The 22,938-nt window shown below is 37.3% G+C and overlaps 1 protein-coding gene across 3 annotated transcripts; it reads right to left on the bottom strand.

Moving 5' to 3' along the window:
• Window positions 1–1,756: 1,756 nt before the first annotated feature.
• LOC129273991 (glycosyltransferase-like domain-containing protein 1) lies at window positions 1,757–22,938 on the bottom strand. 3 transcript variants are annotated; one of them, XM_064108831.1, is made up of 9 exons: window positions 22,278–22,938; window positions 17,369–17,579; window positions 16,210–16,377; window positions 13,492–14,517; window positions 12,798–12,907; window positions 7,301–7,445; window positions 5,909–5,979; window positions 4,470–4,561; window positions 1,757–3,559 (listed from the first exon to the last, which is right to left on the bottom strand). In XM_064108831.1, exons 1-9 carry the CDS (start codon window positions 22,834–22,836, stop codon window positions 3,452–3,454), a joined length of 2,490 nt encoding a protein of 829 aa, XP_063964901.1. In that variant the 5' UTR covers window positions 22,837–22,938; the 3' UTR covers window positions 1,757–3,451. The 3 variants fall into 3 exon arrangements, with proteins under 3 accessions (XP_063964901.1, XP_063964902.1, XP_063964903.1); XM_064108832.1 differs by having other exon boundaries at window positions 22,644–22,938; XM_064108833.1 differs by having other exon boundaries at window positions 22,734–22,937.

The raw sequence follows: 22,938 nt of genomic DNA, 5'->3' as shown, positions 1-22,938 counted from the left end.
GGCGTGTGGCATGTGTTAGAAAGATTGGCTGTGTCTGCGAAAGACTAAGGGTGGGTGTGTGTGTGTGGGTTAGACAGGAAGGATGGGTGTGTGGTTGTGTGTGTTTGAGATAGTATGTGGGGTGTGAGTTAATTATTGAACCAAAAAAAAGGACTGTGTGTCTGAAATTACGAGCGTGTGTGAGAGAGATTTTTGAGATGTTGATGTCTCATGATCAGTAAGAGGGCGTTTTGTGCATGTGTATGAGAGTTTTAATGTGTGTGTTCAGAGAAAGTGTTGGTGTGTGTTTGAAAGATCGGGTGAGTGGGTGTATCGGGCAGTGATAGAGACTGTGCGTGCCTGAGTGAAAGAGAGATAGAAAGGGTGTGCGTGTGTGTTGGAGAAAATAATACAGAGATTATTGACATGGGTGTATGTGTGTGTCCGCTAGTGAATGTGTGTGAAATGTGTGTGCTCAGAGAAAGTGTTGGTGTTAGAGAGAGATCGGGTTTAATGTGTGTATGTAACATTCATAGAGACTGAGTGTGAGTGTAAGAGAGGGTGTGAGTGGGTTGGAGAAACAGGGAGATTGACATGGGTGTCTCTGTATGTGGGAGGGTGTGCACGAGTGGACGTGTGAAAGATTCAGTATGTGTGATGAGAGACTGTGTGTCTAAGACTAAGAGAAATATAAAGACAGACAAAGTGGTGTGGGTGTGTGTGGATGACTGCGCAGGTGCATGGGAGTGTATGAGAGATATAGGGAGATCGTTTGTGGTGTGTGAGAGAGAAAGAGTGTTAGAAAGATTGACCGTGTCTGACTATGGGTGGGTAGGTGTGAGTTACACGATAGTACTGTAAGACTTGTGTGTGAGGGTGTGTGGATGGTTTGATGTGTGTGTGCTCAGAGAAAGTGTTGGTGGGTGTTAGAAAGATCGGGTGAGTGGGTGTATCGGGCAGTGAAAGAGACTGTGTTTGCATGAGTGAAAGAGAGATAGAAAGGGTACATGTGTATGTGTTTGGGAAATACAGAAATTGTGGGTGGCAGTGTGTGAGGGAAGGGGGTGTGCATGTGGGTGTGTGGAAGGGGGTGTGCGAGAGAGATTGTGTGTCTATGACTAAGTTAGAGATATAAGGAAGACAAAGTGCTGGACGTGTGTTGGAGGGAGTGTTTGGTATCTGACATAAGAGAGACATTGTATAATGTGGGTGTAAGAGAGATAGAGAGGCAGTGTGTTTGTGGATATAAGAGAAAGAGAAGCGGTGTGTTTATCAGGGAGACAGGATTATGGGTTGTATGAAAGAGAGTTAAACAGTTCATATGGGCGTGTGTTTGCCTTTTTAGGAGAAATTTGACATAGTAAAATATAACAAATGAATTTAATTTAGTGTTAAAAACTGCCTCGACTTAGCCGATTGCTCAACTTATGGAGAGTCGACACAGGCAGAGTTACCTGTACTTCATTCTCTGATAATTGCCTTAGTAACAGTGGGGCCAACTTCTATTTGATCGCATTGATTATGGTCTATGATCAATTGTAAAAATTAACTGCACCTTAATCAATTGCACAGATTTATGTTATGAGGCCTGAATGGAATGACTATAGACACTCTTATGGTTGTTAGGCAACCCTACAGATTAATAAACAATCACTCCATATTAATATTATTTCAAATTCTTGCTCTTATACCCAGCCAATGTAAACTACACATCTGGCCTGGTACCCCATACAACATCCCCCGCCAAAAAAATGAATAGAATAAATGAATAAATGAATAAAAAGTAAATGAATAAATTAATTAAAATGAATGAGTACATAAATAAAAATTCAAACAAACACAATAATTACTTATAAAACTGATTCAATCAACAGGGGATATCACACTCATAAATATCAATACTAACGAGCACTAGCGTACCTACGGGGTGGGGGCAGACTGCCCCCTCTGACGAGTCACAACCCATGCAAGGGACATATCCATGCCCCCCCCCCCTTTTTTAAATTTTTTTTTTGCTTGTCAATTTTTTGGCGGACGAATTTGCCCCCCCCCCCCTGTGGAAAATCCTAGGTACGCCACTGCTAACGAGAGAATTATTTTATGAAAATTGCAACCCAAGGTACAGGTATATTGATAGAGCAGTTTCCAGTTCAAAGCCATACTTAATTTAACTCGAGACTGCGAGCTTGTAGTTGACGAAAGTTTATGAACCGTTTCAAAGATAATGGTTATCAACATGAATATCAATGAGTACCATTATGTTTAAAAACTTTCATTAATTTCAAAACTTTTGAAAAAATATTGAAAATCTGAAAAATATTTTCAATCGAAAATCAAGTTGAAGACCAGTCTAGTGTACAGCGGACTTTAATCATCTAAATTACTGGACTACAGTAAGATCACATAAAGAAGCTAAGTTTTGTTATAAACGTTTAATCTGTATTGCACAAAAACTTGATATTTCTGATCAAGTCAAAGGTAAATTACAATTATGTTCTCCAACAATTAATCTACATGTATTTCAACTTGTTTAATGAATCATCTAGCCAGGCAGTACTCAATAATTGAAGTATTCATTGAGTACAAAGGAACACAGTCAAAAACTTCATGACATCTTATCAGTGTCAGAATTTGAAATCAATCTCAATAATGTTATTTTTTCTAGAAACTGGATATACATATAAATGTTATCACTGGATACTGCAAAGCTGCATCAAATAGGTCTGTACCTTGCTTAGCATTTTCACAAAACTATCTATTGCATCAACATTTGCTATTAAATATATTTCATGAGGTAAATGTTCCACGAAAGTTTGATTTGAGAATCATGGGATTTTTTTCAGATGCAAACATTCCTATACCTTTCTACAGTGTGAGTCAGAAAAAATGTTACACTTTTTAAATTAATAATATTTTTTTGTTTAAATGTGGGATTCAGAGAGAATTTCTAGCATGTATGGAAAGAGTAAATATTCCTTTGTCACTTGGTAAAATTTGTTTCAGTGTTGTTGTTATGATTGAGTGCACAACAGCCATTGTTTGAAAAAGTGTCAAAAGCCATTTGCGCCAAATCTGGTGATTACCTGCTGAAACAGAGACAAAAGCATTCACACAAACAATGAGCGTAAAGTTCATTAATCAAGAAAATTAAACAAAAGAACCAGTAAATCCATAAATTATCTTCACTGAAAAGTTCCTTTCATTGTCATTTTGGCAACTACTTGGACAAAGCTTCCCGCCTTCAATCTTCCACATGTTGTCCATTTCTCTCGATGCACTTCTAAGCTCGATGGAGCATTGCTGCCATGGCCCTGCCAAGTGTCTGCCTGTCTTGGTCTAGGGGTACCTAAAGTTAAAAGTGTACAGCACCCCACCTGCAGATCTGGATGACTTGCAGCAGTGCATCATCAGAGCATATTAAAGCATATGATTGGGAGAATTGAGATCACAATTGTCTATCAATGAGAAGATATCAGCTGCTCGAGGAAGATATTCCATCTTCGTATCCTTGCTCATCAGTAATCAACAGCTGATGATACTGACCTTGTAGAGTATTCCAGCTGTACTTTGTCAAGTCACCCTGTATGGAAGAGACGGTAAAATGATGATTGGTCTACACCTGGGAGCCAGAATACAAACTTTAGCGATTAATCGTACGTTTGATTTTTACGATTGATTGTACATTGTAGTCAATGGAATCAATCGTAGAAAAACACAGCTTTCAATAAAAACTGTCTTCATATTTTTTTATATTTTGAGATTTTAGCAACCCATCAGGATATGCTGAGATTTAAATATACATGTATGACCATTGATTAACTTTCTCATCAACACATTTTATTCTGTCAAAAGTGATAATCTTAGTAATTTGGTCTCAAATTTAAAAAGTGATAATTCTTATTTGATATTGATGTCAAATTTGCAAGAAAAATACACGTCAATTATGATATCTGTCTCTCTTTCAGCCTTGGATGCACTAGACAACAAGATATCAAAAGTAGAATGACCATCAATAATAGCCACTCTTGGTATTACTTTTAGTTGCCATGATAGTATAGAGTATGCAAAATAAGTCTTTAAATAACACATATGGATAATGGTAATGGTCCAAAAATTCACAGATTGAAAGAGTGACGGAATTCCCAGAATGCCTCTCTCTTTCACACAATGTGAAATTATGTATCAATGCCAATCCTCACAAGTTTTGCTTCACTTTAGATTCTGTTCTGTAATTAATAGATGGACTTGAACTTGAAGCATCACACAAATTAGAAAGTGTTGCCATTGTGTTACCATTTGCTCAAGTTCATGAAAAAGGTTTGAACAAATAGGCCGTAAAAAAGTTCAAAACCATGGACTACTGTATTTTGTGAGTAGCACTTTTCACAAAGGGTGCTAAATTCATGCTTGAACAGACTATTACAAAGAAAGCTACATAATCCATGATTTTGTTGTAGTTTATGCCACTTTTGTGAATTCAGAGTTCTTACTTGAAAATGATAACATCTGACAAGGTTTGGGTTTCTGCAGAATCTCTTTAGTTTCTTCAAGAGCTGTGTTGGTGTTCTGTAAAGGTGTTCAGCTGTGGAAAATAACGAACAGAAGGAATTGCTTTTGATATCATATTTTGTACAAAATTACACATTATAACTTTAGGATTGGTAATCAGTTCAAAGTATAGATAATAGACATTATGCATTGGTGTCATCACGCTGCCATCTTAGAGGGTAAAGCCATTGCCTGCAAGGCAATGGAGGTCTGCAGCTGGCAGATGTCTGACAACTCTGTTTATGCGTATTCCTATATCCTCTGAGGGAGGGCGCTATGAGATTATGATGTCACATGCATAAATTCTATATAGACTTCTAGGTGAGCCATAACTGTTTCTAATACTGAACGTTCATTCTTGGCAGACCACCTAGCTTTTATCTCACCAAATATTATGTCATATCCTAATGACGTATGTTTACTGTATCATGTTACAAAAGTAGAAATAAGCTTTCATATTTAAAAAATCAATTAAGAAAATACAAAAACAAGGAAAAACAACCACAGTTCTAAAGGAAAATTAAAAACAAAACTGAAAAAAAGTACAGGCAATAAAAAAGGAAAGTTGGTCGATGCACAAAGAGAAATAGTTGCTAAGCTAATAAACATCTCACTCTTCATCAGTTCATGAGAGTTTGCTGCGCAAGCTCGAGAGCACCAAAAGTAATAAAGTCAGTCCACACATAATAATTCTTCATTTTCTGAGAAAATTATGGTACTCAATTCATTTCATATCACAGGATTGGGATAGGTGGGAAAATTCACATCTTGGTTTTCCTTTGCTGGATTTTTACAATCCTTCATTAATTTGTATCTCCCATTCTCCTTTTTTTTAAATTAAATTGATTTTTGGATGGACTTTTCCTTTCTTCGCATCAATACACACCCGTGGAAATGTTTTGTTTGCATTTTTGCACGACCGCATACTTCCATATTGATGCCCTATTGTCCTGTAACTTTGTAAATTTCATAGTTTTGTTTTGGGTTTCCTTTTCACTAATCACTATAGTATGGACAATTTAAGTCAGATTTAATGATTTTGGTATGAATACATACAAATCATGCCACTGACAAAAGAACCAAAATAAAAAGGGCCAAAGTTCTGTCAGAAACGTAAGAAAAATTATAGAAAAAATAATTTACTATGCTTTATTACATCAGTAATCCAATATATTTATTCAAGACAAGAAAGCATATAAAACATTCTATAATTTCTACTACACAATTCCTTTCAAAATGATTAGATAAAAGTTATAGTCCCTCAATAACAGAGAGTATTATGCCACGTAGAAGGGTGCACTGCATTATGCTCCTATATTGCAACACCCAGGGGGGTTATGGGTCACAAAGACTTATAAATAGTCACAAAGGGTCAACTTACCGGGGAATATCTCTGGGTAGACCAGGCGGGTTGGGCAGAGCGGATAACACTGATAATAAGTGGCTTCTAACCTATCAAATAAGGATAACAAAGAAAGAGTCCTGAGCCCTGTAACATAAAGCTTAGCGATTGACCCGACGCTCATTTCATGAGAATGATTGCATTGATAATTGTTAATGATCATTCATAAAAATCAGCTCCACGATCTATCAACAAACTTTACGTTACGTGGCACTGGAGATCAGTTTATCAACAATCGTCATCTAACAAGATTTCAAATCTGATAAATTACTTTGACTTTGTATGGAAGACAAGCACAGGTGTCTTACTCATACTATGGTATTTGTCAGGTAAACCATCAGACAAGCCCTTTCATGGAAAACACTCCGCAGAACTATGTAACATGAATTTCCAACATTGATTAATTACTTCAAGCAATCATATTTGTTGATTGATTGATACTCATCTATATTTAGATTTTGTATTGCATGTTTCTTTCCTATTGATTAATTTGTTTATTAGCATGATTTTTTTTGTGGATTTTGTATCATTTTTGTTGGAAATGAGAGAATAAAGGAAACTGAAAGCTTAGAAAATTGATTCTAGGGCTGATTTTATATACTAATTACACTGATTTTTGTGTAGGGTCAATATTTTTCTTCTTTTTCTCCTCCCTATCCTTCCTCTTGTACCAATGCTATTCAACTTACACTACTACTACTACTACAACTAATACTACTAATACTACTACAACTACTATTACTGCTGCTGCTACTACTACTGCTACTACTACTACTACTATCACTACTACTATTACAATCACTACTACTACAACTACTTCTACTACTACTACTACTACTACTACTACTTCTACTACTATTACTACTATACTACTACAACTACTCCTACTATTCCTCTTCCTGTTTATACTACTATATACTTCTATCACCACTGGTTATTGTGTGTGATCAATATTTTTCCTTCTTTTACCAATGCTATTCAAATTACACTACTACTACTACTACTACTACTACTACTACTACTACTCCTACTACAGTACTACTATTACTACTACTACTACTACTACTACTACAACTTCTACTACTACTACTACTACTATTACTACTACTACTACTACTACTACTACTATTACTACTACTACTACTACGACTTCTACTACTACTACTACTACTTCTGCTACCACTACTACAACTACCGGTACTTCTACTATTCCTCCTCCTGTTTATACTACTATATAGTTCAATCACCACTACAACTACTACCACTACTTCTTTGACACATAGTACATTTAATATTAGGCTTATTAACAATAGATAATCAAAACCATCAAAACTTTAATAGAAAGAAATCTCACAAGAAGAAGGTACCTACATAGCAACTCCAAAGAATTCATGATTTGCAGTAGATACAACAACATCAGCCTCGGAAAGTATCCTGTAATAGTCCTCCTTGCATGATAGAAACCCCCAGCTCAGAATATGATCTTTCAATTTAAGCTTTGCTTCCTCAAAGATTGCTGTACATGAAGTAAATAAACACTATTACAGGTCTATATTCCCATTGACTTTGTACATGCAGCACCCGCTTCTGGTGCCACCCCTGGTGCTCTGTCTTTGAGAATGCCCAACCAAGTTTTATAGACCTTGCAGCCATTAAACTTTCTACATTCATTGCTGATGAATTCAGGTTTAGAATGTTACCGAAATTTGTTGGAACGGCCTCCTTGGTTTTAACAATAATCAAGATTAACTATATGAATAAATCTTAATTTGGAATAGCACCACCCTTATGGCGGGTGACCTCATGACGCATGGCCATATGTTATCTATCACACTCATAATTGGTAGTGCTATCCATAGCGATGGGCTGTAGTGCCTGAGAATGGGAAGGTTTTGGTCCCCCATCAGTGGTTGATAGGTTTAATTTCATTTGGTCCAATGCCAATTCGTCCAATTGTCAACTCGTCTGCTATCATTTGGGCGACCATCAGTTCGTCCAAAATCCACATGGTCTAATTGCCATTTTGTCCACTCACCATTTTGTCTAAAAACCAGTTGGTCCAATAGCCATTAAGTCCATACACCATTTGGTCTAATTAGACTAAGTGTTAACCCTGTCGTGACCGGCTGCTCAGCGGATGTTTCGCCCTGGCTTACCGGGTCACATTCAGTGTCACATGTGCAAAACAACTCCATGATTTCCATGATGGATAGAGTGGTCAGAACAGCAATTTTGGCACATGTAGTCAACATAATATATATTTAGTATATCATAAACTTCTATGTCTTACCTTGAACAAAATGTATTTCCAATTATTTAGGTCAGGGGAAGGAAAATAAACATTGTTTTACCTCGCGAAACGAGATATCAACGCGTCTATGGGATTTGTGTACATTACGAAAATCTGTGCAAGCGACTCGAGACGCGTCCGATGACGTCACTCATAGCGTGGGCTAGGTGTATTGTATGTGTACGTCGCCTGCTCGGACCAGGCAGAGTGCCTAATCCATCATCCGAAGAATCCTGAGTCCGCTCGTATTCAGGCTTTTCAGCAGCTCTCCGCCGACGTGCATGGTGTCTCTTCTTCGGGGAATGGCCCACAAGAAGTTCATCCTCCGAAGAAGTTTCCATCCTTTCAAACTCAGAATCACCATGAATTCGATCTAATGCGTTGTCAGAATGATTCGAACTTGATTCTGACATCGTGTCCGCGAAATACTCTCCGCATTGCTCTGCCATCATGGACCTTCTCAACGCTAAAAAGTGAAATTATTGGATAGTTTCTCAAACTTTGATGAAGGATTGCGTAAAAATTTTCAATAGAAGTGTGTGTAGCGACAGTCACTGAACGAGAGGCCGGACAATGAGCTTTCGGATATGAGGCGCCGAATGTACCAATATTATATAGAACAATTATTTGTTATATAATCATTATTTATTAAATAATAACTATTATTTATATATAATTTACATTTTATTTGTAAATAACTACTATTATATAAAATATCATTTCTAATTATTTATATATAATTCCAAGTAATACTTCATTATTTGTAAATAATAATAGTTCGACATTCCATTATTTATAAATAATGATTATTTGTTTTTCATTATTTATAAATAATGATTATTTGTTTTTCATTATTTATAAATAATGATTATTTGTTTTTCATTATTTATAAATAATTTGTTGAGTTTTCCATTATTTATAAATAATGATTATTTGTTAAATAATGAAATATCTACTTCATTATTTATAAATAATAATTTTGTTTCAATATCCCATTATTTATAAATAATCATTATTTATAAACAATTTTTACAGTTTGCCATTATATACAAATAATCATTATTTATATACAAATAACCATTATTTATTGAATAATGCCATTATTTATTAAATAATGCCATTATTTATTAAATAATGGAAAACTCGCTATAACATGCAAATGTGGGACCGCCCATTATATGAATATTCATGATGCGATTTCCTTTTTCGTGATTTTTCTTCACAAATTTTTGTCCATTTCCTCTTCATAATGACATTTCTTGAAGCAATTTTCTAGGGATATGGTCTGATTGTAATATTCTTCATTTTCTATATAACTTCGTCTTCGTAGAAATATCAAAAAGTGTAATTTTATACGATTTTTCCTACAGTTCACAATCCCCATAGGCGCGCGTGTATCGTAGGGACAACCGGTGAATCGACGGAGTGCTCTTCATCGAAATACTACGTTGGTTGGTCCCCGGAAGTGGCGGGCGGAATTTAGCCCGAATCCCCGATGGAAGTCGATCAAGTGCATATGAGCTGAGAGAGTGAAATATCAGTGTACTTGTACAGGCCCTTCTACTTTTTATAAATATTTCTTGTTGCTTTTTTTGTTAAGTTAATTTTTCCTGGTGTAGAGATAAGTTTCAGTTCTAATAATGCACTTCAAATACATTTTGGAGTGTCTGTTTGAGGCGTTTGGGGTGATTTCACCCTGGCCCCAAAATGCTCGCAACGACAATACGGGGGCATGATGACCCCTAAATTTTTAAAAACTTATTTTTCTATTGAAAATTATCACAAAATTCACCAAAAGTGTGCACGAAAGCCTTCGTATTTCACTTTTAAAACTCCAAAAAGTGCCCAAATGACAAGCTTGGTCGCTTCGCTGTGTCGCTTTCAACTTGAGAACGTTTACGCGTCTGCTTCCCCCCCCCCCCCCCCCTCCTCCGAAAGAAATTCTGTATACGGCCATGCTCTAAAGAGCCTGGCACATTGATTAATGTATACTTCATTTTCATTATTTTTATCTCATTATCATCATGGCCTTACGCAGAATTTTTTCCGGGGGGGGGGGGGGGGTGGGGGGAGCAGGACGCGCGTAAACTTTCTCATAAAAATCTTGAAAAAGCGAAGCGACCAAGCTTGTCATTTGAGCTTGGTCGCGTCGCTGTCTCGCTTTCAAGATTTTTTTGAGAAACTTTACGCGCGTCCTAGCTGCTCCCCCCCCCCCCCCCCCCCCCGGTAATAATTCTGTGTAAGGCCATGATGATAATGTGATAAAAATAATGAAAATGAAAAGTACATATAAATTAATGTGCCATATGCTCTTTTGAGCATGGCCGTTCACAGAATTTCTTTCGGGGGGTGGGGGCAGACGCGGGTAAACGTTCTCAAGTTGAAAGCGAGACAGCGAAGCGACCAAGCTTGTCATTTGGGCTTGGTCCCGTGGCTGTCTCGCTTTCAAGATTTTTTTGAGAAAGTTTACGCACGTCATGCTCCGGCCCCGGCCCCCCTGGAAAAAATTCTGCGTAAGGCCATGTTGATAATGAGATAAAAATAATGAAAATGAAAGTATACATAAATCAATGTGCCAGGCTCTTTAGAGCATGGCCGTATACAGAATTTCTTTCGGAGGAGGGGGGGGGAAGCAGACGCGTAAACGTTCTCAAGTTGAAAGCGACACAGCGAAGCGACCAAGCTTGTCATTTGGGCACTTTTTGGAGTTTTAAAAGTGAAATACGAAGGCTTTCGTGCACACTTTTGGTGAATTTTGTGATAATTTTCAATAGAAAAATAAGTTTTTAAAAATTTAGGGGTCATCATGCCCCCGTATTGTCGTTGCGAGCATTTTGGGGCCAGGGTGAAATCGCCCCAAACGCCTCAAACAGACACTCCAAAATGTATTTGAAGTGCATTATTAGAACTGAAACTTATCTCTACACCAGGAAAAATTAACTTAACAAAAAAAAGCAACAAGAAATATTTATAAAAAGTAGAAGGGCCTGTACAAGTACACTGATATTTCACTCTCTCAGCTCATATGCACTTGATCGACTTCCATCGAGGATTCGGGCTAAATTCCGCCCGCCACTTCCGGGGACCAACCAACGTAGTATTTCGATGAAGAGCACTCCGTCGATTCACCGGTTGTCCCTACGATACACGCGCGCCTATGGGGATTGTGAACTGTAGGAAAAATCGTATAAAATTACACTTTTTGATATTTCTACGAAGACGAAGTTATATAGAAAATGAAGAATATTACAATCAGACCATATCCCTAGAAAATTGCTTCAAGAAATGTCATTATGAAGAGGAAATGGACAAAAATTTGTGAAGAAAAATCACGAAAAAGGAAATCGCATCATGAATATTCATATCATGGGCGGTCCCACATTTGCATGTTATAGCGAGTTTTCCATTATTTAATAAATAATGGCATTATTTAATAAATAATGGTTATTTGTATATAAATAATGGGCATGCCAAATAATGATTATTTGTATATAATGGCAAACTGTAAAAATTGTTTATAAATAATGATTATTTATAAATAATGGGATATTGAAACAAAATTATTATTTATAAATAATGAAGTAGATATTTCATTATTTAACAAATAATCATTATTTATAAATAATGGAAAACTCAACAAATTATTTATAAATAATGAAAAACAAATAATCATTATTTATAAATAATGAAAAACAAATAATCATTATTTGTAAATAATGAAAAACAAATAATCATTATTTATAAATAATGAAAAACAAATAATCATTATTTATAAATAATGAAAAACAAATAATCATTATTTATAAATAATGAAAAACAAATAATCATTATTTATAAATAATGAAAAACAAATAATCATTATTTATAAATAATGGAATGTCGAACTATTATTATTTACAAATAATGAAGTATTACTTGGAATTATATATAAATAATTAGAAATGATATTTTATATAATAGTAGTTATTTACAAATAAAATGTAAATTATATATAAATAATAGTTATTATTTAATGAATAATGATTATATAACAAATAATTGTTCTATATAATATTGGTACATTCGGCGCCTCATATTCGGATGATACCAAACTCGACTTGTAGGGGTGTTTGGTTTGTGAAATATTCTTTTTTTTCGGAGGGACTGATTCTCGTCGCAAAAATGCGACATTGGTAAATGGCGCGGGGTTGCCGCTTGTCGCAATTTGGCGACAATGGTCACGATAGGGTTAATTGGCCAACATTAATGAAAATCAAGCAAATATTAGACCAACTGGTAATGAGATGAAATGGTCATAGACGAACTGGTGATTAGACGAAGTGATGATTGGACCAAATGGTTGTTAGATGAAATGTTGATGGATGGAATGGCATTAAAAATGAAGGAAGACCACGTGGTGAGCGGACGAGTTGGCAATGGACGAATCGGCAATTTATTGTTGATAGCCTTCATTGCTAGAACACTGTAAATCTGCTACTTGCAACACAAGTGTTCTACCCCCTTTCTGTATTTCCAGGTTGATATTAATTTCAATCTACAGCCAAAAAATCTGTTTTTTAACACTAAGTGTACACTCACGTGGAACTTGCAGATAGCTTTCGCCCAACACAGAGACATGAAAACTACAGTCTTGCTCATGCAGTTGAAACAATACAGAGAAGAATTGATCCGGATTCTTGTCATGTTCCCTAAATTCACAAGTTGAGAAAAAAAGAGAGACAGGGAACAAAAAAGAAGGCATGCTTAGATCCAACTTGATAAATAATCCAAACTTTCAGAAATAAAGAGAAACTAAGATTTTCTATGGTGGCAGGTAGCTCTGATATGAAAGGTTAACTTGAAAGGATGCGTTTGCAAGGACCTTTCAGTTGAACAGAATGACCAAACCCTTTTTGATGATTGGTTGGTCGTTGATGAGGAATTTTTTGGTGATTAGCATCAAAGATAGCAAAAGACCCTCTTCCCTCAGGGCTATGAATAGTCACCTTTGCTCTTTAGATTAATTGCCTGTTTCAACAACAGTCATTTACCTTTCAAAGAGTGAATTTTGCAATGAAAGATTGGTACCTTTTCTAGAGTCAGGGCCTAGATTTTTGTGCAGGAATCCCACAAACGGCCTTCCATTACCAATTTGCACACAAACACAATGGGTAGGCATGAAAGCCACTATGAAAAGACACAAAGTGCCTTTTTACTAGTGAGATTCCTGCAAAAAGAAGCAACACAAACATTTGATGAGGTAACATCACTTCATCACTTTCTTATATCTTACCATCTATGAGGCCAAAGAATATGTAGTGGTCGAATGCTCCGTCCATTGTCATTTCCATCCTTGACAGAGCTGCAATCACCAACTCGCTTCTCATCTGTGCTAGCATGGCAACAACTACCTCCGCTATAAGGACCTACTGAGGCTATTTTTGTTTTTTCTATTCCCTGACAGATACTGTCACATTGTTCTGTAAATGTACTACAATCTGGTAAAACATCAGTGATTGTGTCTTCATTGGTATCTTCCTGGTTGAATACATTAGCAGGAGCTGTGGTATTTGTTACAGGTATTCTTGATGCACAGCTCATTTCCTTTGAATCCTGTGAAGATCGTCCCACTTCTGAAGATTCCAAGGAATTCTGAAATAAGACAGGAATGCCCTTTTGGTCATCAAAAGATTGCTCATCTATTTCATTCCAATCTTCCTGTTTTGGGAAAGAAGCATGGTCTACAGAATCTATTACATGAACCCTCAGAGCAAACATTTCTTTTGATTGCTGCAATTTCATTGCTCTTCCTGCAGGACTTCCTGGATTGTCCACTGAGACACGAGATGAAACACGGTTGTCCTGCAGGTCATCAAAGGTCATCCCATATTCTTTTCTTCTGAAATCCCCTTCCCCTAGATGACCCCAATATGCTGTGTCTATCATCAGTCCAGGCTGTACAGGGCTACACCCACCACCTGCACAACTTGTTACTTTTGCTGCAGAACTTGATGGCTTGCAATCTGGTGACCAGACGCTCTGATCAGGGGTATGTTCTGAAGAATGTCCGCTCCCGACATCATGGCAGACGGGTGTGTCAGAGTATTTGCCAGAAGGAACAGTCATGTCTGGCTCTGGTGCCTTGCTAGGCAGGACGGGAGGGAAATCAAGGGGAAAGTACAGGACTTGGCACTTTGGACGAATCCTCTCAGCAAGCTTTTTTGGCCTATTTGGCATCAATTTCAAGAAAGAATCAATGGATGTCAGGGAACTCTCTTGGTTGTAATACGAATTGAAGACAATAACATCTGCAACGAGGCTGTAAATGAAGGATATAAGTTCAATTATGATCACAAAGCAAGGAAGTAATTGCACCACACTGCTAATTCCAATTACCATAAAATCGGTTGAAAAAGAGCAATTTTTTTTCAATTGAAATGATATGTTTTTTGGGGGTTTATATACAAGTTCATACATGACAGGCTTCCATCCATCCAGCAATGAAAAGGTCTCAATGACGATGTGATATTTTTTCACTACATTAAAGGACAAGTCCACCCCAACAAAAACTTGATTTGAATAAAAAGAGAAAAATTCAACAAGCATAACACTGAAAATTTCATCAAAATCGGATGTAAAATAAAAAAGTTATGACATTTTATACTTTCGCTTCATTTCACAAAACAGTTATATGCACATCTCGGTCGGTATGCAAATGAGGGAACTGATGACATCACTCACTCACTATTTCTTTTGTATTTTATTATATGAAATATGAAATATTCTGATTTTCTCGTCATTGTCATGTGAAATGAAGTTTCATTCCTCCCTGGCACATGGAATTCCATTATTTTAACATTGTTGTGCTTCAGGCAAGGAGGTCCTAATCATCAAATTCGTAAAAATTGAAATATTGTATAATTCAAACAATAAAAAACAAAAGAAATAGTGAGTGAGTGACATCATCGACTCTCTCATTTGGATGTAACTGGCTCGTTCATATAACTATTTTGTTAAAAATAAGCGAAACTTTGAAATGTCATAACTTTCTTATTTTACATCCGATTTTGATGAAATTTTCAGCATTGTGCTTGTCTGATTTTTCTCTATTGATTCAAATCAACATTTTTCTGAGGTGGACTTGACCTTTAACAAGAGTACATTGTGTCCTAAAAATCAACATGGTTAGTTGCAAGACGGAAAAACACTGACAGCACAGATATACTCTGAGTGCCATACAAACATCTGCCTTCTGCATTGTAAACTCTTTGTTGTCAAATATTGAGCAAACCTCTTACTTGCAGGTAAGCCTGGATGAATGAAAGTGTTAATGAAGAAGTGAACCAGGCACCTAGGCTAGAATAGATCAAGAGCCAAGGAAACTCTGCCACAATGCCATAACAAGGCCAACACCATGTTCATACATGGACTTTCGAAACATACCCTAAACAACCATCCTATGATCTGAAAGAATCTTACATTACTAGTCCCTTAACTAGTATTTTCCCATGTTTTCCCCTAATAATGCCTCAAATATCCCATTTTCATGATAGGGTGAAATACTCTTTTACACATATCCAGGATTCCAGGCTGTTGAAAGTACATAATTTTTCCTCATTTTTGGTAACTTTGTGACAGCTTTCACTGTACGTGCACACAGTCAGTCTTCACCCTGCCCTGAAGATAATACATGATCTTGAGTATGAGTAGTAACCCCTGGGCCCCGTCTTACAAAGATTTGCGATGGATCGGATCAATCACAACTATGGATGGCCAGCAACGTCAACATCTATTATGCATGTTTATTCAAAATATTTCTAACTATGAGGTAAATTCATTCATTCAATTTTTTACTTGAAAATTAACTGTGCTTATCTTTGTTTACAAAGGACATTGTGCACATTTTCTGTAGAAAAAATTATGACGTTGATGGATTTCCATACAGTTGAGGTTGATCGGATCAATCATGACTCTTTGTAAGACGGGGCCCTGGGATATCATCACAATTTACCATGAAAGTATTTGGTTGTAACCATACTGGAAGTCCCTGTCCTTGTGTTTCTGGACTGGATAAACTAACTGGTTCTCATGGAAGTACAGGATTTTCCTGATCCTTGCTAGGTCAGGTCTCAAGGCAACCAGCTCTGCGAGGTTCAGGACGGAGCTTGCAAACAGAACACTAGGAACAAATAAAAGAAAAAAAACAAATATATTCTAAGTGGCAGGGCATTTTAACCTTTTTGCAAACATGGACTTAGTTACCCTATTTGTAAGAATTATCAAATTTTCCCAAATAATATTTGATATCATGATATAACCTACCAATATATGTTATGACTTCTAAGATTCTCGAATAACTTAGCCCGGATTACTTCATCAAGTTTAGGAATAACAGTCATCATAATCTATCAAAATCTGAACCACTGATTGCTCAAGGGAAAACTTTTCAGTGATAATTTGTACATAGTGCATGCAGCCGGTGCAGGACAATATTTCATTATTATCGTAATTATGCAATATTGACAAAATTATTTTTGTGATATATTGAGCTAACAAGATATAACCAAAATCATAAAAGGTTAATCAGTATTTATTGACCCAAAATGCTGCTTTATATTGTTTTAAGCCAACTCTGAGGTTAGTAAGTTGGTACCCAAATGCCCATTCATGGACAAGCACTGATAAAGCATTATTTGCCCCTTCCCTGCTCTCATAGAATTACAGCTCATTATTGGAAATGAAATATACAATGAATTTTCAGACTGGGCGAGATATTTCATTATAACTAATACCTCGGTCACATTTGTTCTACAGCGGCCGTACAGCAAGTGGAAAACAGCCGTTTTAACATTGTTTGGACCAGCTTTTTAGGTGGTTCGAATAAAAATGAATAAAACGGCTGATTTTGACTCGCCGTAGAGCAAATGTGACCGAGGTATAACCAATAGTTTGCTGGCGATAATTGACTAACACTGAAATCAAATATATCAATCAGCACTATTAAAACAGCAGCTTTAAGATGAAAAACCATTTCTCAAATTGGCAGAGATCAGGGGCTCCAGCAACACGCCACTGGAGTGTTTCTCAATGATAAATTTACTCTGAGACAATCAGATGCACAGATTTCAGTAGCTTATAACAAGAGAATCAGTGAAAGTTTGCCAGGATACCTGAATGAGTGATCGTAAGGTACTTCAGCAGAGAAGTATAGGGCCGATGTCCTTGCTCTCCAGTGCCACTTGGAAGCTGGCAAGGTAAACAAAGTGCATTCTGGGATACTCTCATGTAAGAGATCAATGAGCTGACGATGAGAGCCACCATAGAATGGTTCCAACAGCAGTACTCCTCGATTGTCTTCTTTTCTGGAATCTGCAGACATGGCTGGTCAATGTGTAAATGGAATAGAAACAAAAGAAAAATAACTGTCTAATTTACTGTAGCTTTTACCATTTTCCCGCTTTACCGTTTACAGAGTACAGTTCAGTACTCACTCTAGGGGGCACTGGGACCAAAATAAGGCGGGAAAAATAGCTGCCAGAGATAGAGTACTCAGACTTTCAAGCACCAACATAAAATTTAAAACTTGATTATAAATAATTATTGTAATAATAATTATTTATAATCAAGTTTCAAATTTTATTTTTTGTTAAATAATAATTTTTATCTGTAAATTGTTCTTCAAAACGGTATTTTGTAACATCCCTTTATCGAAGGTATGTCATAACGAAGCGGTTCAAGGGTCAAGACTATTGTATGTGCGGTGTTTACGAATGGATCGAGGGATTTACACGAGATCTGTCTGGTAAGAAACCTGTCATTTTTCATATTTATAATTTTTGCACCTTCATCCGCATGAGGCGGATGAAGGTGTATAGATCAATAAAATCAAACAAATATATGTGATTTCTATCTTAAAGGATGATTTCCTAGGGAAATCCATCCGGGTGTATAGGTCTTGCATAGGCATGTATGGGAAGGGTTTCAATGCTTCGTGATGAATAAGTATACCGGTATGTCAAAATATTAAAAGATATCATCACGAAGTCCTCAAGGCTAACGCTAACTCTGTGTGTGGTCGTGTGTTTCAGCTGTGTGTGTGTTGTGACGGAGCATTTGACTGAATTTCATTCAAAATCAGAATACAGTCTACCAAAGTCTATACAATAAAAAGATTGGACACTTCATGGACTTCGCATAGTGCTTTGCGTCGACTTGCATGTAAAATGGTTTAGACTTAAGTTTGGTGCCTAATCTTTCCCTTGCCATGTCTTTTATAGGAGTATAAATCACGTGCCCTCTTTAGGCCAAAAATTTATGTTGTCGTGGTATCAACAGGCAGCGACGTCAAGAGCAAGAAAAGATGAGGAACAGAGTGCTAAAAAAGTCACCAAATGGACTTCATAATCATATCGATCAATATAGCGGTAAGTGAAATTTGATATGGAACAATTTGATTAGATTTTGTAGAAATTACCTATTCCGTGCAATCGCTATGGAAGTGTTTTATCTGGACTCCAGGGGTGGTATTCTGAAAACGTTCTTATCTTTGTTCTTATCTTTTATCTTATCTCATTGAGATAAGAAGACGCTAAAATCATTGCAAATCGGTATTCTGAAAATCTTCTTAACGTGTTCTTATCTTTGTAAGGACTGCCTCCTTCTTATCTCCAACACGCCCATTTTTAGGATATTACCAATCAAAATGCGCTTTAAATTGGCGGTTTAACCAATAGAAGCGTTCCTTATGTCAAGAGAATATCATGGGCGCTGTGCGTACACTGTTTCTGGCGCATTGCGCGAAATAGGCATTTTATACGCAATGACTGATTATTATTTCGAGACGTGCACCAAATAAAGAAAGAAAAAAGTAAATAAAGCAGGTACGAATAAAGAATAAAATATGAAGAAAGAAAGTAAATAGACAGAAAGGTGTCAGAATGAAGCAGAAATAAAAAAAAAAAGATGAAAGGAACAAAGCAGAAAATAATGAAAGAAATAAAGAGTAAACGAAAGTAAGCAAGCAAAAAGGACTTAATAATAATAATAATAATAATAATAATTAACATTTATATAGCGCTTAATACAACAGTTTCTAAGCGCATTGGAAAGAGAAAAAAGAGGTAGCAAAATACAGTGAAAGAGAACAGGATATGGAATTAAGAGGACTGCTTAAAGAGGTAAGATTTGAGGAGTGTTTTGAAAGATTCGACAGTGGATGCATTACGGATGGAGATGGGGAGATTGTTCCAGAGTTTAGGGGCAAGAGCAGAAAAAGCACGATCGCCATAACGGGTAAAAGTGCGGGGTCCTAGAGATAGTCGAAGGTGAGCAGTAGAAGAAGATCGGAGACGTTGAGTTGCAGAGGATGAGTGACAGAGAGAGATAAGATTTTGAAGGTAGGATGGGGCGAGACCATGGATGATTTTATAGACAAGGAGAAGGAGCTTGAAAATAATTCTATTATGAACCTGAAGCCAATGGAGGGAGTAGAGAATAGGGGTGATATGTTCAAATTTCTTAGTGAGGGTTACCAATCTAGCTGCAGTATTTTGAATTCTTTGAAGGGGGGCTATACTAGATTGAGGTAAACCAGCAAGTAAAGCATTACAATAATCTAAATGGGATGATACAAAGGCATGTACTATACGTTCAGTAGATGATTTATCAAGATACTTTCTTAACTTCCCTATCTTACAAATACCCCATGATGCACAACGACAAACATTTCTGATATGCTGGTTAAGAGTCAAGTTGTTATCAATAATAACTCCAAGATCCCTTACAGTATCTGAACCACTGATATTTCCAGCGAGAAAATCTAAACAAGGTAAATGACCTGAACTCCTAAACCTAGAGAAAACATGCAGCATCTCAGTTTTTAGTTCATTGAGCTGAACCTTGTTGTCGAATGACCAACGCTTGATATCAGCAATACAGGCAGACAGTCTTTGAACAGCAACTCCTCGATCCGCTGGCTTCATGGTGAGATATATCTGAGTATCATCAGCATAGGTAGTATACTGGATACCTGTATGAGAGTTGATAATCCTTCCTAAAGGACCAGTATATAGGATATACAAGAGAGGTCCGATAACGGAGCCTTGCGGGACACCATAGGGCAGAGAAAAGGGTTTAGAAAATGAACCATTCACGACAACCTTATGGCTTCGTCTGGCAAGGTAGGATTCCAACCAAAGAAGAACAGTTCCACTGAAGCCGTAATCATGTTCCAAACGTTGAAGAAGAACACCATGGTCCAGCGTGTCAAACGCAGCTGAGTAATCCAAAAGGATAAGAACAGCCTCTTGTCCTTTATCCACAGCAAGCAGAAGATCATTCTGAACCTTTAACAGGGCCGTTTCAGTAGAATGAAAGTGGCGATAAGCTGACTGATTTGGTGGAAACAGCCCTTTTTCATCAAGGTGAGTTCGGAGCTGAGCAGCAACAATTCTTTCAAGAACTTTACTAAGAAATGGCAAATTAGCAATAGGTCTGTAGTTCTTGAAATCATTAGTTTCCAGGCTTGGTTTTTTCAAAAGTGGCAAAACACAGGCTGTTTTAAAAGACTCAGGAACAACACCAGATGATAAGGAAAGGTTCATGATGAGAGTTATAACAGGCAGGAGTTCGTCGAGGCATGCCTTCACTAGCCAAGTTGGGAGGGGATCCAAGCTACAAGATTTCGAAGGAAGTGACTTGATGACACGCTTAACCTGCATTTCAGAAACAAGGTCAAATTCTGAAAGGTTGGAGTCATGTGAAATCCCAGTCTGAGAAGGCAGTAATAGATCATCAGAAAAAGGGACGTTGAATGAAGAAATGATAGACGCGACCTTATTCTCGAAGAACTCCCCAAATCTGTTGGCAAGGTCCTCATCAGAGTCATGATCAGGAAATGTGGTGGACTGCAGAGGTGAAGACAATTTCTTCACGATCTGGAACAGCTGCTTTGAATCTGATCCCGCGATCTCACCTTTGAAGTAGCTTGACTTAGCCTCAAAGAGTTTACTGTAGTAAGAGTCACATTCCTGCTTGTAAAGCTGTTTATGAATACAAAGTCCAGATTTCAGCATCAGTCGCTCAGCACGACGTCTGCACCTCTTCGCTTCCTTGATTTCTTCACTATACCATGGAGCTTTGGGCTTGATTGTGATGACCTTACTTTCTACAGGAGCATGCTTATTGAGGAGATCCAACAATTTCATATTATACATGTTTACAGATGCTGTAGGACAAGACGATAACAAAGACATGACTAATGAATTCAAAATGTCTTGTCTGAAGGAGCAGATATCTATACTCTGTAACTTCCTGTACGTGATCCGCTTCCTTGGATTCCCAGAACTTTCAGTCTTAATTGTTGCAATGACAGCAGAATGATCAGAAGGCAGGTTGGACAGAAGATGGATACCAGAGACTATGTCATCAACTCTCCTTGAAATGATTAAGTCTATGGTATGTCCAGCACGGTGAGTTGGCTCCTGAACATGCTGCTGAAATCCAAGTGAGTCCAGAGAACCAAGGAAGGTTCTTACATAGCTTGCACTAGTGTTATCAACATGAATGTTGAAGTCCCCAACTATTAGGGGACAATTATCATCGATAGCTGCAGACTCCAAGAGAGTGAAGAATTCAGATGTGAACATTCCGCAAGTCAGTTTGTTCGAAGAAGAAGGTGGCGGTCGATAAACTGCATACAGATGCAGAACTGACGACGGTAAGAAACGGATGCTAAGGTCCAGGAGCTCGAAAGATGAAAACTTGTGTATTTCTTTACGGATGTGGTGGCAGATGATCGATGGATGACACATATGCCTCCTCCTCTAGAGGTCTTTCGAGGACAATGTAGGATTTCATAATTGGGAAGCGTTGACTTTAAGTCAGCTATAACAGTGTCATCCCTGCAATCTCCTGTGAGCCATGACTCTGTGACAACTAGTACGTCAAGGTTGTTATCCAGGATTATATCACATGTGCACACTGTTTTATTGCTCAAAGAACGTGCATTCCAAAGGCCAATTACAGTCTGATTTCCTTTCTTCAGACCTTTATTACATACAAGACTAAAGTCTGCCTCACCAGATGAAATGCAGGTCAATGAAGTGTCTTTAGTAGGAGATTTATCATCCGGGAAAGTGGATAAAGATGATCGCAAGATCTTATTCCTCCTTTTCATCCATGTTCTCTTACTACGTTTTGTTCTCTTCTTGTGCGAGATTCCAAGGGTAGTAAGCTTCTTCCACAGTACAGGAGATAGACGCTGGTGGCAAATATCATGATGGGCGACATCATACAACTGTTCCCTGGTATAGGTAATAGTCTTTGGCGCTGTATCACAGCTGCCGCAACCAACATCAGGCCCAGGATTAGGACTAATATCGCCATCCTTCAAAAGGGATATTTGGTAAGAAGCATCTGAATTCGGGTAATAGTTAATTCGTCTACCGTAGAATCTCCTAACACATGCAGAAGTGGACAAGAACGGTTGTGGTACAGTACATGTAGGCTTAAGTACATGTTTGATAAAATGCTGACCATTATCATGTCCAAGGCACAGTCCAAGAAAAAACACAATTGTAAAACACTTGACTGCATCCATTGTTGTGGACAGTCCTGCTTGTCTGTTACAATAGGGCATTGGTAAAGGTGATAATCAGGCTTGAGTGAGTATCAATACTACTGAGTACACTGTGCAAGATCAACAACATGGCTACATTACAGCAGTGTGAAGTTGGAAGTA

Source organism: Lytechinus pictus, chromosome 13 (assembly GCF_037042905.1).
Source record: "Lytechinus pictus isolate F3 Inbred chromosome 13, Lp3.0, whole genome shotgun sequence".
NCBI classification, from domain to species: domain Eukaryota; kingdom Metazoa; phylum Echinodermata; class Echinoidea; order Temnopleuroida; family Toxopneustidae; genus Lytechinus; species Lytechinus pictus.
The sequence above is the reverse complement of the archived record's forward strand: the minus strand, read 5'-3'. Positions and strand labels throughout refer to the sequence as shown.